The sequence below is a fragment of the Vipera ursinii genome (assembly GCF_947247035.1).
Source record: "Vipera ursinii genome assembly, chromosome: 9".
NCBI lineage: Eukaryota > Metazoa > Chordata > Lepidosauria > Squamata > Viperidae > Vipera > Vipera ursinii.
The window spans coordinates 1471176-1488982 of NC_139523.1; the positions used below are offsets into that span (position 1 = coordinate 1471176).

Genomic DNA, 17807 nt, shown 5'->3' on the forward strand with positions numbered 1-17807 from the left:
CAGCTATCCCTGGAAGATCATATAGGAGCTGTGACCAAGGGGGCCTTCTCCCGGGTTCGACTAGTGCGCTAACTACGACCCTATGGATGGATGCCTTACGTACAGTCACCCATGCCCTTGTGACCTCTCACCTAGACTACTGTAACGCTCTCTACATGGGGCTGCCCTTGAGATCCACTCGGAAGCTTCAACTGGTGCAAAGTGCGGCGGCACGGACACTTTTGGGGGCCTCCCGATACTCCCATATCACACCTCTCCTCCGTGCGCTGCACTGGCTTCTGGTTGCCTTCCGGGTGAAGTTCAAGGTGCTAACAATGACATACAAAGCCCTACATGGCATGGGTCCGGACTACCTACGGGAGCACCTTCTGCCAATGTCAACACCCCACCGCCCTGTGCGCTCCCACAGAGAGGGCCTCCTCAGGGTGCCGCCGCTCAAGGAATGTCGGCTGGTGGCCCACAGGGGGAGGGCATTCTCAGTGGGTGCGCCAGCCCTCTGGAACTGCTTGCCAACTGAAGTCCGGATGGCCCCCGACCTCCGCACCTTCCGGCGCGACTTAAAAACTTACCTGTTCCAGCAGTCTGGCCTGGCCTGATAGCTCTAATTGGGGTCCCAGTTTGTTTTGACTATTGTTTTTCAGTATTGTTGCAATCTGTATACCCACCTTACTCTGTACACCGCCCCGAGTCCCTCGGGAGAAGGGCGGTTTATAAAAATAAATAAATAAATAAATAAATAAATAAATAAATAAATAAATAAATAAATAAATCTGTCTTCTTAACAAGCCTAAGATCAGCCAGGGGAGCTTTCCTCCCCTCTCTCCCACCCAGCTGGCACCATTGGCCCAGGTAACATCCTGCTTCTCCAGGCAGCTGCTTTCAATTGCCCTCCGTCTACCAGTTGACTTGCCACCCGCCTCTTTTTTTGGCCAACACAAACACTGGTGTCGCTTTCCACCCAGCAGAACAGCTCAAAGACCAGGAGCAGCAGCTGCTTTCTTGCTCAGGAGGGGCTTGTTTCACAGTCCCACTAAAACCAAGGTAACCAGGGCTCCATTTTCAAGCTGCGCAGACTCAACTCAGCATTTCCCAATGGCAGGCACGTGCACGGACACCCCCTTAGGCCCAGTTACCCTCATATCTTCTTGCTGCTGCTTGAGGTGCTCATGGTCAATTGCTGGAGGGGGCAGCTGCCCAATCAGCGCTTGGGTCTCCTCAAGCCAAGGACTCAGCTCTTCGTAGGTCTCCCAGAATTGGTTGACCAGGACCTGGGCCCGTTCCAGGCGAGCATAGCGTTCTGAATGGAGGTGGCTGGTCTCATCGTACTGCTTCAGAAGAGACTCGGTCTTCTCCTGTGGAACAAGGGCAGAGTTTCGGGCCAGCCAATGGGCCTTCATCCTCCAAAGAGTGGATTTCCAAACTATCTTAGACTCCAACCTTCCCCAATGTTTCCTAGACCCCAAGGTCTACCTGCAGCATGACTTTCTGCTCTTCTCCACAAGTTCCCAAAATCTCCGTTCGTTGGCTGAGCAGTTCATCCACAGAATCTTTGTGACGAATGATGTCGATGGAGAAGGCCTACATGAAAGAAAACAATGCTAACAGACCTGAACTGTAAAACACAAGCAATGATTGGTCTCCCTCCACCCTGTTCTTGACCACTGCATATTCATTCTGTCTGCACTGCTTCCTGGGTGCTCCTGACTAGCTGAAGACACCTTGTCAATTATTGCTGTTATTAACGGGGCCCAATGCTCCTCTCAAGGGTTGTAAATCCCAACAATTCTTTGCTGTCTGGGAAACATCCAGCTCTGCTGTCCCTTTTCCTTCATCCAGACTATCCCCCCCCAGTCACCCCCATCCCTTTGCTCTCCCCCGCCAGCCTAACTCTGCTCCATCTTCCAATCTGGCTATTCCAAGATCTTTGCCATCTTTGCCCTGTTGCGTACCTTCTGCACCTGTAGCTGGGCAGTGGTCTGGTCCTGCTCCAGTCTAATTGGACCAAGTGCCAACAGCTTCCGCCTGGTCTCAGCAACCCAGGCTAGTTCCGCATCAGCCGCCTGCTCGTACTGACAGAGAAGGAAGCACAGCCAGGTTAGCTGGGGAAACTAGATGGCAAAAGGCGGCAATTGTGCAGCATCAACAAAGCTGGATGCACAAAGTGCACAGGATCTAGACTGTGCTTCAAAGGTGCTTCGGATTGAGTGCTGCTCCCTCATGGTACCTGCCAGCAGTTCCTTACAGGAGTAATACCTCTCTTGGCCTCCCCAGATGCCCCCCAGAGTCTCCGGAAAACAACTCTTTGAGTTCAGGGGGCAGCAATGGTCACTGGCCCTTCACGCCTCCTTAAACTCTCCTGAATACCAACATGCATTTCCGGGAGCTGCCTGGCTCCTTGCAAGCTCAGGAAAGGGCATGGAGTTTTTAAGGAACTGCTGACAGGTACAGGGAGGGTACCTCTCTCTCTGCATACACCTTCCCCACTTGGGACCCCTCAAGTATTCTGGGCCAGACATCTGGAGCACAGGGGGGTAGTAAAGGCCGTGCTGCAGAAGAGCAAGTGAATTCCAGCCTGGTGCTGCCTGGAAGGAAAGGAGCTGGGGCAAAATGGAAAAAGCAAGGTGGGGGGGGAGCAGTCACGTAATCGCAGAATGATGTGTCTACAAGTAACCCAACTTTTATTTTGGGCAAGATTGGAAGCTGCTTGCCTCTCTCCAGCAGTTCTTCTACTCTTCCCAGAATGTGTGAGGCCCAAATGTTCAAACTATTTTGCTCCATGCATTTTATCCCTTAACCCACAAAAACTTCCCCCCAAAGGATAAATCCTGCTCAGGTGTGGAACAAGGTCCTCAACACATTGCATGGCCTTCAAAGAATGCCCCTGCCCTAAGAGATCCCCTGTCAGGCGCAAGAAACCAGGAGCTAGAATAGAGTATAAAAGCACTATGAGTTTATGCCATGCTACCTAGACACAAGAATCTGAACTATTAACAGTCAAGGCAAATTGGTGCCAGATAAAAGCCAACAGATTTCAAGGGAGGCTGGACTTTGGTCACTTCTGGGGGTGCAGAGACTCCCGACTGATGCTTTTGACCCCACCCCCGAGCTCAGCCTGGTTGTCTCCTACATCCCCCCTCCCCCAGTGCTTCATATGTATCCAGGGAACATGTGAAAAACGTGTTTTAGTCCCTGGTGCTAGGAGGGTGCATCAAGGCAGGATTTCTAAGGGCTGGCTTAAGTGATGGGGAGAAACAACCTGCACAAATCTCATGCTTGGGCAAACCACCCCAGAGCGCCATGTCTGCACCGCCAACGGTATACAAGGAGCTGCCAGCCTACCTGCTGAGACCTCTGGATGGCAGCATCTATCTCTGCCACCCGCTGGTTGATGGTGTCACTGGTTGCTTTATACCGCTCGTTGGTGTCTGAGACCAGCTTATCTAGTCCTTCACGTGCTCGCCAAGGAACCAGTTCAAGGAGGGCATGGCTGACTTCATTCACTGTGTCCAGGATAATCTGATGCTCCATCACCTCATTCTTTAGTTCCTGGGGGGGGGGGGGAAGAGAAGGCCACTTTCTGTGATTGTGCCATCAAGCTGGGCCAGGCAAGTAACCAAATGCTACCTCAGAGTTCTTTCCAATGCAAGGAGAGAGCTCTGCTTTCTGCCTTTGGAAGGGAAGAGGCAATGTGGTGACCACTCTTCCTGCTGAGAACGAGGGAAGCTTCTTACTGAGAAGCAGAAGACCCACTTCTTACGGTTAGGAAGGAAAATCCCTGTATACTATTTGTGGCAGGGAGAGGAGGAGGGCCATCTCTGACCAGGCCTGCAACCCGGCTTCCCTGGGAAGCCCCTCACCTTCTGCCTCCGCTGGAATTGAGGGATCTGCTCGCCGGCAGGGGAGTGTCCTCCCCCAGACATCAGCTCTTCTTCCACCTGACCCATCCAGCCCGTCAGCTCTTCGTGGGTGGACTGGAACTTGGTGGCCAGCTGCCGTGCCTGCTCCAGCGTACGGAGAGCCTTTGAGCTGGCAGCGGTGATGTCCGAGTAGCGGGTCTTGATGCCGTCCAACTTCTCCTGGATGAGCAGCACCTCCTCCCCTGCAGAAGATCACCAAGTGTTTGGCTTGAAGGAGTCACCTAATGTGGGTCCAGGGTAGAGTAGGGCGCCCTCAAGCTGGCCATGCAAAGCCTGACTCATTGACCCTCCCACCAACACAAAATTTTGGTTTCTGTATTTTGCACAGTTCTCTTTGGGGACATCTGGAATCCCAGTTGTGGAAATCTCTGGGCGGAAGAACTGGGTGCAGGTGTGGACTGGCACAGGCAAGGCAGGGGCAGCCATTGCCTGGCATCTTTCCCTCTCCTACCTGTGGTTTGTTTCAGGAGGGCCTGCCCGTTCTTGATGGCCTGGTCAACGTGCTTCTTGCGGTTCACAATCTCATCATTCAAAGCCTAGGTGGGGGAGGGAAAAAACCCAGGCTCAGAAACTTCCCTGGGAAAGACCTGAGGGCTTTGCGAAAGACCAAAGCATGTGATTTGGGGGTTTCAAATGTTGCTCATCCTTGTTCTGTTATCTCTACAGACTGTTCCCTTAGTACATAAGTAAAGCCAGACAACTCCCAATAGAACAAGCAAATTGAATCAGCATACAGATAAAGTCTGCCCAAGAGACTAGTGTCTACCGTAAATGGGTGCATGTGTGCATGTGCGGGGCAGCAAAGAAAGATGCCCGCTGCCTGTGCCAAACAGGGGAGTCTTCAGAGAACAGCCCAAGACTGAAGGGAACCCCTGGACCCCTCCTGACCCCAATGAAGGCCAGAGCTTCCGAAGGAAAGCCTGTTGGATCCTTCCGCTATCCAGCCTGCCAACAGAACCACTCCGTGGCTTAGTGCTGCTCCAGGAAGCAAATCCACCTGAATTCAGTAGGGGGCTCCTATTCTCACAGTACACCTTACCCCCGTCATGTAGAGAAGGTGGCTCCCCATGGATTGCCATTATCTTCCAGCTTCTTTTCTGGTCCTCCCTCAAGGCAACAGTCACCTGGGCCACTCCCCCCCTTTTACTTCCCTGCAGAAACGAATGGCTGCAAAGGGTGAGAGTTACCCTGGGCCTAAAACGGTCCTTCAGCAAGAGGAGGCAGGGAGAGGAAGGCGCTTCAGAAGGATCAGCTTAGAGGGAGAAAAATAATATTTCCCTCCCACTGCTGCATCCTTCTTCTTTAAATGGAGAGGCCAGAACCCAAGCGGCCGGGCAACACGCTGGCTGGCCCACTGAGCAGCACCTCTCCTTTGCAAGAACGCTCTCCCAGCAGAAGCACAGCCCTCCACCCCAAATCTCTGTTCCTCAGGGACTCTCTCCATCCATCCTTAGGCTTGGATTTGGTGAAGATCCAAATGAAATGGTGCAAATCAGCAGGAGCAGGGAAGCGAAATAAAGACAATAATGAAAGATGGGAAAAACGAATCAATACCAGCTGCCCCGAATGTTGCTGCTGCAGGACCTCTCGTTTGTAATCCTTGATGGACACCAAGCTGAGCTTGTCCTCAGCCTCAGCCAACCAGTTGAGCACCTCCACCTCGTCCTCCCCAAAGAGCCGGGCATTGGACAAAGCCTGGTCGAGGAGAGCAGCCTTCCGGCTGCATCGGTCAGAGACCTCAGCGTAGCGGGACTCGAGCAGGTCGAGCTTCTCGGCCAGGCAGGCCTGCTCAGCACGGCAGCTTAGCAAGGCCAGGGAGTGGCCAATGCTGACCACCTGGGTCACCGCCATTGCCTGACTCTCTATCTCCTCCTCTAGTGCCTGGAAACCCAGGAGGTTTAAGGGAAAGAACAAAAGGGGGGGGGAACAAGCAAACAGAAATATATGGTTGAAAATGGAATACACAAAGGGGGAAAAATAAAACACAACTGAATGGTGAATATGACTGAAAATCGTGTAAATGGAAAAATATCATTTACTAAATTAACAGTTTGAAATAAACAACTATAACAAAAACAAAAAAAGATGAATTTTCTTTTTCCTGTATCCATATAAATATTGAGACAGAATATACTACAACTTGTTTAACTGCTCAAACATGATTTCTAGCTTGTTTTGTGAATGGTAGTAATTCAGCATTTTAAACCATGGCCTGTCACTGCCCAGAGGGACTGGATGTGCAAGGGTCTGGGATACAGTAGGGCTGATGGGCACTGTGAATGGGACACACATGCCTGGAAAATGAAACAGCCACCTAAGGGAATGACTGTATTGCCCCCCCCCCATGATTCTCCTGAGGGCTTGGGTGGCACTCTTCAGTGACCCCTCCCTGACCATGCATCTGTTGACCAAATGGGAGCCACTACCACTGCTCGATGGCACTCTGGAAAAAGTGGCATGGATCAAATGAAGATGCTGTGACTTCTCTGTGAAGCCCCAGCCACGGCCACGAGTTGCTCAGATTACGTGATGGCAGGACAGGCCCACAGGCAATATTTCTATGAATGCCCACAGAACATCGGGATTCCACAGAACACGCTCGAAGAAAAGCTGCCATGGAACCTTTGATGCTTTCTGAGCAGACATCCAGGCTACCAAGGGCAAAAAATTTTTTTATATTTTTTTATTTTAATTCCATTTATATCCCGCCCTTCTCCAAAGACTCAGGGCGGCTTACAAGCTTAGCAATAGCCTTCATTCTATGTATACGCCTGCTTGTTAGGGCTTTCACACACCCCCAAGCGGCATTATTACAAAGTCAGCTTATTGCCCCCAACAATCTGGGTCCTCATTTTACCTACCTCAGAAGGATGGAAGGCTGAGTCAACCTTGAGCCTGGTGGGATGCGAACCTGCACTAATTGCAGGCAGCTGGTGTTACTTAAGGAGGCATTAGCCCACTGCTCCACCAAGGAGTCCACTTCGCCTGGACATTGTTAAGCCACGAGACTCTCCGCTGGGCACACAGTCAGGGCAGGAGCCGTCCAGGCTCACTTTAGAGGGGAGATGGGCGGCATAAATATTTAACCGTATATACTTGAGTATAAGCCGACTCGAGCATAAGCCGAGACCCCTAATTTTACCCCCAAAAACTGGAAAAAAGTTCTTGACTCAAGTATAAGCCGAGGCTGGGATCCGCCCGAGTGGCTTTCAGCACTGGAGAAAATGCAAAATCGCTCGAGACCAAACTCGAAGGAATCAGCTGCCGGTGGGAGCGAGGCGATCCGTGCGGTCCCGTGACAGCCAGTCGGGCAAGCAACGTGAAGAGCGGCAGGGCTTTATTTTTGCACCGTGGAGCTTCCCCTCCCCCTCCATCCAAACTCCCCCTCTCTCCCCCTTCCCCCCACTTCCCAGAGCTGAATACAGGGTATTAACCGGCGGCGGAGGCTTGCAGAACGGCGGATCGAGCCTCTGTCGCCGGCGGCTGGATCCGCGCTCCGCGAGCCTCTGCCGCCAGCGGAGGCTGGATCCGTGCTCCACAAGCCTCTGCCGACGGCTGGATCCGCGCCCTGCCGCCGGCAGAGGCTTGCGGAGCGCGGATCCAGCCTCCGCCGGCGGCAGAGGCTTCCGGAGCGCGGATCCAGCCTCCGCCGGCGGCAGAGGCTTGCGGAGCGCGGATCCAGCCTCTGCCGCCGGCGGAGGTCTAGGGGTAGTGGGGGGGGGGGCTCGCGGACATAGATGGGCTCAAGTGGAAGCCAAGCAGCCCTCCCGAATCTGGGCTTCTGGACGGAGCAGCCGGTGGTGCGTTTCAAAAAGCAGAAAAGTTGGATTTTGAACATTTCAGAGGCCGTGGGTCAAGCAGGCTACGCTTCCCCGGGCGCTGCAACGGCACCCGTTTTCCCCGGCGAGTTTTCCCTACCTGGCCCCTGCAGAATCGCGGCGGCGCCCCTGGAGAAGCCTACCCCGAGGCTGCGGCCGATTTTTCCTTCTCCAGGCCTCTGCCGCCCGTTTCTGTCTGACACACACACACACACACACGCACGAGGGGGAGAAACAACGCTCTGGGCGGCAGAGGCCTGGAGAAGGAAAAATCAGATTACCCCTTCCACACGTAAAACTTCCAGTTTAATTACAAAGGAAGAAGAGAGAAACTTAGATCAACAGCTCACCTTCCTTTTCCTCTAGGTTGCAAGGGGAAAAATAAAAATCAAAGATCCTTGGAAGTAATGGTTGGAAAAGTTTGCAAGTCTTTGGGAAAGTTCAAGAAGTGAAAGGAATACCCTCCTCTTGAAAGACCAGATAAGGCAGACAGGGAGATGAAGAGTTCAACCGAGTTTCCTCTTTTGTTCAGGCTCCCCGATCAGACAAAGAACTAGCCAGCGGCAGGTTTCTCCCCTTTTCCCTCCCATCTCTCTTCCCCCAACCCTTGGGTCCCACAGCAACTCACGAACTCCAGCCGCCCCTTCTCCTTCAAAAGGTCTAGATCCCGAGATAAGATATATACAGAAATATACATAAAGAGAGACACGGACGCAGGCTGTTGGTTTCTCGCCTCATCCCTGGCTTCCAGTTCAAAACTTCCCTCTAAGTGAGCCTCCCAGAAAAACAAATCTTCATGGAGGCGGAGGAGGCAAGGAGAATCCCTCCGATCGTTGTTTCCGGCAAATGCACCTCTTTGTTTGGGTCCCCTTTGACAGGCGCGGAGAACGATCTCCCCTCGCAATTCGGCCGGGTGGGCGCCGGGAGTCCTCTTCCCGTACCCAAGGACGAAAACCGGGGCTTTCAAGAACCCGGGATGGGAGCCGGGGAGTGGAAGGGCTACTACTCAAAGCGCCGCGCTGGGAGGAGGGAGAAAGGGAAAAGGGGGGAGGAAAACGGGAAGCAAGTTTTGGGTGAAGCCTCTTTCCTTTCACTTTTGGAAGCGCATCCAGGCGAGGAGAACAAAAGCGTCGCCTTGGCCGGGACTCAGCGCGCTGCTTTTCCCGGCTTCTGACATCGCTACCTGTTGTACAGGCAGGGAGGGGGGGGAAGCCAGAGCATCCAGCGCATAACAAAGCCTCGGCCTTTTCACCTGTCCTCCTCCTCTTCCTCCTCCTCCTCCTCCTCCTCAGGAGCAGCAAAAGCCACTGGACTCGGTCGCCAAATACCAACCACAATACATTTTGGGGGAGGGGATTGGAAAAGAAAGCAAAGAAGCGCCCGGCCGGCCAGGGCGCATCTACTTTTGCCAGAGGACCCTCTGTGTCTTCCCAAGAGTCGCGCAGAAGCAACAAGTCGCGGCTCCCGACCGCTTGGCAAGCTGCGAAAAAGGACACCCGGGTCCGCGCCTGGGAGTCCCGGTGTACCCTAACTCCTCTCCGAGCCTCTGCCGCCCGTTTCTGTCTGACACACACACACACACACACGCACGCACGAGGGGGAGAAACAACGCTCTGGGCGGCAGAGGCTTGGAGAAGGAAAAATCGGCCGCAGCCTCGGGGTAGGCTTCTCCGGGGGCGCCGCCGCGATTCTGCAGGGGCCAGGTAGGGAAAACTCGCCGGGGAAAACGGGTGCCGTTGCAGCGCCCGGCGAGTTTAAAAGCAGCGGGTGCAGATGCCTGAACAAAAGAGGAAACTCGGTTGAACTCTTCATCTCCCTGTCTGCCTTATCTGGTCTTTCAAGAGGAGGGTATTCCTTTCACTTCTTGAACTTTCCCAAAGACTTGCAAACTTTTCCAACCATTACTTCCAAGGATCTTTGATTTTTATTTTTCCCCTTGCAACCTAGAGGAAAAGGAAGGTGAGCTGTTGATCTAAGTTTCTCTCTTCTTCCTTTGTAATTAAACTGGAAGTTTTACGTGTGGAAGGGGTAATCTGATTTTAACTTCTCCAGGCCTCTGCCGCCCAGAGCGTTGTTTCTCCCCCTCGTGCGTGTGTGTGTGTGTGTGTGTCAGACAGAAACGGGCGGCAGAGGCCTGGAGAAGGAAAAATCGGCCGCAGCCTCGGGGTAGGCTTCTCCAGGGGCGCCGCCGCGATTCTGCAGGGGCCAGGTAGGGAAAACTCGCCGGGGAAAACGGGTGCCGTTGCAGCGCCCGGGGAAGCGTAGCCTGCTTGACCCACGGCCTCTGAAATGTTCAAAATCCAACTTTTCTGCTTTTTGAAACGCACCACCGGCTGCTCCGTCCAGAAGCCCAGATTCGGGAGGGCTGCTTGGCTTCCACTTGAGCCCATCTATGTCCGCGAGCCCCACCCCACTACCCCTAGACCTCAGCCTCGGTCCCCTGTCCGACCCGGAGGAGTATTTTTTTTAAAAAAAATTTCCATCGGGATTTGTTCCTGGAGTTTAAATCCTTGCAGTCCGAAGCAAGAGAGAAAGCCGCGACCTCCTCCTGCGGGAGATTCTCTGCCGGCTCCGAAGAGCTCGGCCACCAACACCGGGGCGGCAGAGGCTTGCAGGGCTGGCAGAGGTGGCGGCAGTCCAGCGTTGTTTCTCCCCCTCGTGCTCCCCCTCGTGCGTGTGTGTGTGTCAGACCCGCAGGAATGGCTAGTAAAGGTGGCGGCAGTCCGGCATTTGCGTTTCTCTGTGTGTCAAGCCCCGTGGGCTCGACACACAGGAAGGGGGGGAATGCCGGAATGCTGCTTCCCTACCAGCCATTCCCGTGGGTCTGACACACACACGCACGCACGAGGGGGAGAAACAACGCTGGACTGCCGCCAGCTCTGCAAGGCTCTGCCGCTCCCTTCTCTCAGCAGCCTGTTCCGAACGAAGGGACAGTTCTTTTTTTTGTTCACTGGAGTATAAGCCGAAGTGGGGTTTTTCAGCCCGAAAAGTGGGCTGAAAAATTCGGCTTATACTCAAGTATATACGGTAAATGAGCCTCCAAGCACTGAAGGCCAACCTTTGCATCTTGCCTTCTGAGCCTTTCACCACTGCGTTTATTCTCACCACACCCCAGAGTCTCACCCAGAAATTTTCCTTCACAACAACAGAATCTGTGCCTGCTGCCCTTCCACCCCTTTCCAAACTGCTTGGCAACCACTTGCCCACCTTGTGCCGCACAATCTGCTGCTGGATTTTGGCAGTCTGAGTCCCAAGGGGCTCGGAATTGGCCAGTTTCTTGTCAGTCGCTGACAACCACTCAGAGATGGGCTCTGATGTCTCATGGAACTGTTTGGCCAAAACCAGGACCTCCTCCAGCTGACTCTGCCTGCAAAAAGGAAGCAAAATCATGCAGAAATCAACCTCTGTGAGACAATGGAGGATTCCTGGTGAGGCTCATTCTGAACAATTGCAGCTGCTCCACATATTCCGTTATGCCCCATTACAGCTCCCTAATCTGGCCAGGAAACCACATGAAGCTGGCCTAGCACAACACCTGAAGGGGGGGGGGAGAGAAAGAGAGAGAGAGAGAGAGAGAGAGAGAGAAGAAAAGAGAGACAGAGCATCTTGATGTGGCCAAATGCTGAATGATTTTTAAAAGAGGTTGGAGACCCGTGAGCCTCATTGAAAATTACAATAAATAATTTTAAATACACTCAAAATAAACAGGGCTGGAAGTACTGCAATCTTCCTTTAGCAAAGGTTGCTGGCATCTTTGAATTCTTTGGAGAAAGGAGGAGCAGCCTAAACCTCTACTTGGCTGTTGGTGTGAATCTCAGGGGCTGCTCAGAGAAAGTGCACAATGTGAGCCACAGATGTGGATTCCCACATTCCAGAACCCACAGAAACATCTGAGGGCATCTTAAAATGAAAGGAAGATTAGTTAAGAATCTCTTATTTTGCAACTAATATCAACATCAGAGAAGCAAATTTGATCAAGAAATTAATGCAAAGACTGCAGGTGGATAAAGTCCTTTAATCATCATTTGTGGTCTTTGAATCATGTGGCCATGAATACTGCAAATGGTGGCACAATTTCTTGCAGTAGTGAAGTGGATCCGCAAACACCAGAAAAACCAACTCTACTAATGTAGATTATGTGGTCTCTTCCTTTCCCATCCTTGGTCTGTTTTAGTTGGTCCTGTCCCAGTTCTCCTGTGTAACATGTAGTTTGACTTCAGTTTGAGTAGTGATTCCTCTTTAATTGGAGGTGGTAGCCACAAGTCTTTCAGACATTTCTTGGAAATTAGCCATATAAGAAGTTGAAGAGTAAGGACACAAAGAAAGTCTTAAGGAAGAGAGAGGAAGAATAGACAGAAATAGAATGAAACTTTTCACTGGTCTTTAATAAGGAAATGCTGAAGACCAAAACCATCAACATGGTATTGATTGTTCAGGGAAAGGATGAATCAAGAATTACATATGGATGAAACAATAAAAAATCCATCACCTGTCAGATGTTTATGGGATTCAACTGGGAATTTGTAAATAATATAAATGTGAAATTGCTGAAATCATTCTAGTCAGTGTCTTTATTAGGAGATGGGGAAAAAAAACCTAAGCTAACAGGAGCTAGAAAATTACAGGCAAGCTAGACTAATATCTCTCCTGGTATAAAGGCATATGGAGATAATATTGAATGATAGAACTGTTAATAACAGTTCAGTTACTGGAAAGAAGTGTAACAAAAAAACCTCAAGATAACCTTGCCTTGATTCTGTTCAGTATAAGACGGAATGGAAAGATCCTCTGACAATCTTTCAAGGTTCTATTAATATATCCTGTAGTAATAATAATAATAATGCAGAGTCCTAGCAGTCCTTTGGTGTCTCTTCCCTGACCTAGCCTACTTTGAAGGGCTGGATCTGGAAAGCATAAGTGAACAGAGATGTATTAAGCCAGGGATAACCTACTTTTGGCATTTGATGAACACACAGAACTCTTACAGCAACCACTAGGATCACTCTCCCAAAATGGCGGGGAGGGTGGATGCCTTCCCTACTTACATAATTCTGCACTGTGATTCTGCATATAGTCACAAAACCCTTGCTGACCAGAGGTTCCTCCTCACTGCCCCTACAGTCTTTTTGCTGGGCAGGTGAGTGGTCTTCAATCCAGGCTTCCCCCTTCACAAGGTTCCGTCTTAGGCCCAGTGCTCTTCAAAATAGAATAGAATAGAATAGAATAAAATCTGGAAGGGACCTTGGAGGTCTTCTAGTCTAGCGCCTTGCTCAAGCAGGAGAACCTATACCATCTCAGACAAGTGAGTGTCCTGTCTCTTCTTAAAAGCCTCCAGTGATGGAGCAGTGATTTCTCAGGGCAAGCTGTTCCACTGGTTAATTGTCCTCACTGTTAGGAAGTTTCTCCCTAATTCCAGGTTGCTTCTTTCTTTGTTCAGTTTCCAACCATTGTTTCTTGTCCTGCCCTCCGGTGCCTTGGAGAATAATTTGGCTCACTCTTCTCTGTGGCAACCCCTCAAATACCAGAATAGTGCTATCATGTCATCCCTATTTCTTCTTTTCCTTAGACTAGCCAAACCCAAGTCCCACAGCCATTCTTCGTATGTTTTAGTCTCCAAGCCTTGGATCATCTTAGTTGTTCTTCTCTGAACTTTTTCCAAGGTCTCAACATCTTTTTTGTAGTATGGTGACCAAAATTGGTTGCAGTATTCCAAGTGTGGTCTCACTAGAGTTTTATAAACTAAAAATTTGTGTGATCTTGATTCTATGCCGGTTTATACTACACAGGATTGTATTAGCTTGTTTGGCTGCTTCACATTGCTGGCTCATAGTCAAGTGATCGTCCACTAGGACTCCAAGGTCCCTCTCACAGTTACTGTTTTTGAGTCAGGTCTCACCCAATCTGTGCTTGTACCTTTGATTTTTCCTGCCTAGATGTAAAACTTTGCTTTTCTCCACATTGAAACTCATTTTGTTGGATAGGGCCCATTGTTTAAGTTCGTCAAGATCTTTTTCTTCTGGGGTGTTGGCTACTCCTGCCAGTTTGGTGTCATCTGCAAATTTGATGAGTTCCCCTTCAATTCCCTCATCTAAATCATTGATGAAGATATTGAAGAGTGCTGGGCCTAAGACAGAATCTTGTGGCACCCCCCTGCTTACTTCTCTCCATGTGGATGTAGTACCATTAAGGACAGCTTGTTGAGTACGGTTTGTCAGTCAGCTACAAATCCATCTGGTGGTGATGCTGTCTATTCCACTTTTTTCTAGCTTACCAAGCAGTAGATTGTGGCCTACTTTGTCAAATGCCTTAGTGAAGTCTAAATATACTATGTCCACAGCGTTTCCTGGTCTAGTAATTTGGTCACTTTATCAAAGAATGAAATAAGATTGGTTTGGCATGATCAGTTTTTGACAAACCCATGCTGGCTACCAGTTATAACTCTGTTTGCTTCTAGTTGTTTGCAGATGTTTTTTGATTATCTTTTCCAGGATCTTCCCAGGTATTGATGTTAGACTGATTGGTCTGTAGTATCCTAGATCTGTTTTTTTTTCCTTTTATGAAGATAGGAACCACATCAGTCCTTTCCCAATCCTCAGGTATTTCCCCGGTGCTCCAGGATTTTTTAAAGATATGGTGCAACGGTTCTCAGATAACATCTGCCAGCTCCTTCAGAACTCAGGAATGTAATCTGTCAGGTCCCATCAAGGTCGGATAGGTGTTCTCTTACCATTTTCTTATTTTAATTTTTGTTTCTAGTTTGCCTTTTGCAGTATTTTTTGTATGTTGTGCTATAGTTTCTTTTTGTGTGAAGACTGATGCAAAGAATGAGTTAAGCAGTTTTGCTTTCTCCCTACTGGCAGTTACTTCCCTGCCATCTTCTCTCTTTAGTGGACCTACAGTTTCCTTGACTTTTTTCTTGTTAATATGTTGGAAATGCCAACTATGTCATGCCCACCCTCGTGTACTATTACTTCTAATTCACCCTGTTTGTTCCCCAAGCTTTGAGCATTAGTATATAAACATCTAAGCCTTTTATGTCTGTTTGTGGGGATGTTTCCTGGATCTCCTGATTGTTGTTTGATTTTTTTCCCCTCATCACTGCCTACCTCATTGTTTGATTTGTTTTCTTGGGATTTGTGACTGGCCTTGTGTTCTAGAGATTCTAATGATTGGTCACCCTTCCCCCTCAATTTTAGTTTAAAGCCCTTCTGAAGAGTTGGGCCAGTCTTTTTCCAAGTACATTTTCCCTGTTTTTGTGAGGTGCAGCTCATCCCTAGCCAGGAGTCCTTCCCGTAGGAAATACAGTCATCAATGACTTAGATGAGGGAATAGAAGGAAAACTCATCACATTTGCAGACAACACTAAGCTGGCAGGAATAGCCAACAACATAGAAGATGAGCTCAGCTCAAGGGAGAAGCCTCTGAACTCTCCCACTGAAATCCCTGGCAAAGCAGAGTCCCTTAGGCAGGCAGGCAGGCAGACGGGAGAAGCACATTCATTTCCTCAAGAGACAAGCAATGAAATTATCCATGCAGAGACTACTAAACAGTGTGCTGGATATCCAACTACGATGCTATTTGAGACATCTTCAAGGCATCTCACAGGGCAGGATTCTTAGGACTCACTGTTTCAAACTCCTGGAAGGTTTTGTCCTTTATGTCTCCACCAGCCCACGTGATCACTTTATAGGTCAGTACTATTAGGCCCCTTGGCTGGGTGGGTAAGCAAGAAAATGCAAGAATATAATTCCAAGAATGAATGAACTGGATTATTGTAGAAAAGCTAAAGAAGCTAGCGACTGCTGAGAAATGCCAGGCATATTCATAGCAAAATCAAGGTGCTGTTTCTTGCATCTCCACACAACGTAAAGCAAAGAGATTGTCCTTTTCGGTTGGAAGCAACAATCTACGCCTGTCTCTTGTTTTAGTAACTGACGCGTCTGCTGTCAGGCTGCTTGCTTATGACAGTATCACAGATATATTATGCAAAAGACAAGTCAAGCCTGTTGGGTGAACTGAACAGAAAGACACATCTAGCTCTTTATACTGCATATGGATTAAAACGTGGTAGGAAACGCAAGCAGGGGACAGAGTTGGCAGACTCTGCCGAAGGTCCCTTTCTGCAAATATTGCACAGAGGGGATCTCTGAAGTCCTTGGAGTGGGTAAATCCTCTGGATTCTACCGGTCTTTACACAGTGGGAGCTTTTCATGTCCCTTTCTAGGAAGGGAGAAAAGAAAGGTGGGAATGGGCATCCTTCAACCTTTTCTTTCCAGCCGAGTCTCCCTGCCCTGCTTTCACAGAACAAGGAAGCTTGAAGGGTTTTATGTTTGATATAACATACTGTTCAGGGGAAAGCTTTGCCCTCAATGCCAAGCAAAATAGATGCAAAGCAAGATGGCAAATTCTGAGTAGCATGAAAGATGTCCCCGCAGGTCAAGATCCACTGAGGGGTTCTTCTCACTGAAGTAAACTAGAATAACTGTTATAAAAAAGCAGGTTTCGGAATCACTTGCTATAACAATCAGCTGCAACATTTCACAGGGGGGGAAGAAGTGTGACCAAGTAATCCAAGGAGATTCTGCCGAACATCAGAATTAAAAGCATCCTTACAAATTCACCAAGAGTTGTGCAGAGGGTCTTGCACTAACAAAATAGAGACAGCAGGAGAAAAACGAAATCTGTGCGTGCTGCGTAGGATGACGGTACAAGAAGGAGCAACTGTCCCGGGTTTCCACTCTGGACTTACCTGGCTGAAGCTTTGCTGAGGAGGCTGGCCCAGTGGCTTCCGAGGCTATTCAACTGGCCGGTGATTTTCTCCCTGTCTGCTGGTTCAGCTGACCGGGCAATTCTGCCACCCTCTGCTTGGATCATCTCAACAGTAGCTTTCCGATCGTCCAGGAGACGTTGCAGCAACTTTGCAGAAGGTCAAGAGAAGGAGCATTTACCAATTTCTTCCACTTGCACAACTAATGAACATATCATCATAGTAGCTTATGTTATACTTTAAGCATAGAGACTCCTTGCTATGTTGGTATTTTATCTCATCCACTGTAATTACATATTGTACATTTTTAAATTCTGCTTGTTATTGACCAAATACATATTATACTACACCCATTTTTTTGCAGGATTTCACCTTTTGCCAAATCTCCCAGCTGCAGGAAATGTGGAATGCCAATGACTAAACTCACGGTCTCCTCCTACCACTATATCAGTACTTGCATTGCTTTAGATCTGCTCCCCAGCTGCTGCCCATCTGTTCTGAAGCCTCCGTTCTCAACACCACAAAGCTACCTTTTGCATGCCCCAAAATGACTGCTCCCAGTGGAAGTTGTGTTGTGTTTGTCCTTCACCTGGGGGCCTCCCGTGCTGAGAGCTTGACCCCTGCCTGACTTGCAGCTTTGATATTTTTCTCTCACCTGCTCTCCTTCCTTCCCTCCCTCCTCCCGCTCCTTCAGCGCAGAGAAGAGGGACGCATAGCAAGCAGAGCGCATGAGGAGGATCCCTGCTCACTGGGGCCAGTGGGCTGACCAATGGTGTTTAGGGCCAGCCCCCCCTCCCCCCCAGTTTCTGCTCACCTTCTGCTCCTGGATCTGAGCCTTCACCACTTTGTATTCTGTCGATGGTGGCTTCTGGTTGGAGATGAGCTCCTCGGTGTCAGCCAGCCAGCTGAGCAGAGGTTCCAGGGCATCCTGGAACTTCCCACAGTGGAGCAAGGCTTCCTGCAGCTGGGCAATCCTCTGGGCCACCTGCGTTTTGACAAAACACGCACGCCCATCACTGGAGTGGCTGCCCTTGCTAGACAGAGCCTCTTTCAGCTCCTTTCATCCTCACGCTCCCCTTGTAAAACAGGAGAGCATTTTCCTTTTGCTCACAGGAAGAAGGCGGCCAATTAAATGGGTGTTAAGTTGCTTCTCCCCTCCTTTCTCTTTCTTGCTTGGCAGCCCCCTGCCCAAAGTATCCACTGGAGGCTACTTGGGACAGGATGTCCCTTTTTTTAGTGTCCTCCTCCAGAGGGACCCCAGAACTGCCCCCAGGAGTCTGTTGGGGGGGGGCAGGGGAGACATAT

At 49.9% G+C, this 17807-nt stretch overlaps 1 protein-coding gene across 1 annotated transcript in view; it reads right to left on the minus strand.

The window, feature by feature from the left end:
• MACF1 (microtubule actin crosslinking factor 1) overlaps window positions 1-17807 on the minus strand; it is a 348186-nt gene that overhangs the window by 30918 nt on the left and 299461 nt on the right. Inside the window, exons 60-69 of the mRNA XM_083369263.1 lie at window positions 17317-17487; window positions 16485-16651; window positions 10943-11102; window positions 5472-5798; window positions 4369-4453; window positions 3858-4099; window positions 3340-3546; window positions 1950-2069; window positions 1471-1578; window positions 1134-1352 (exon numbers count right to left, since the gene is read on the minus strand). Coding sequence (XP_083225389.1) covers window positions 1134-1352; window positions 1471-1578; window positions 1950-2069; window positions 3340-3546; window positions 3858-4099; window positions 4369-4453; window positions 5472-5798; window positions 10943-11102; window positions 16485-16651; window positions 17317-17487 — 1806 coding nt within the window. The remainder of the gene's footprint in view (window positions 1-1133; window positions 1353-1470; window positions 1579-1949; window positions 2070-3339; window positions 3547-3857; window positions 4100-4368; window positions 4454-5471; window positions 5799-10942; window positions 11103-16484; window positions 16652-17316; window positions 17488-17807) is intronic.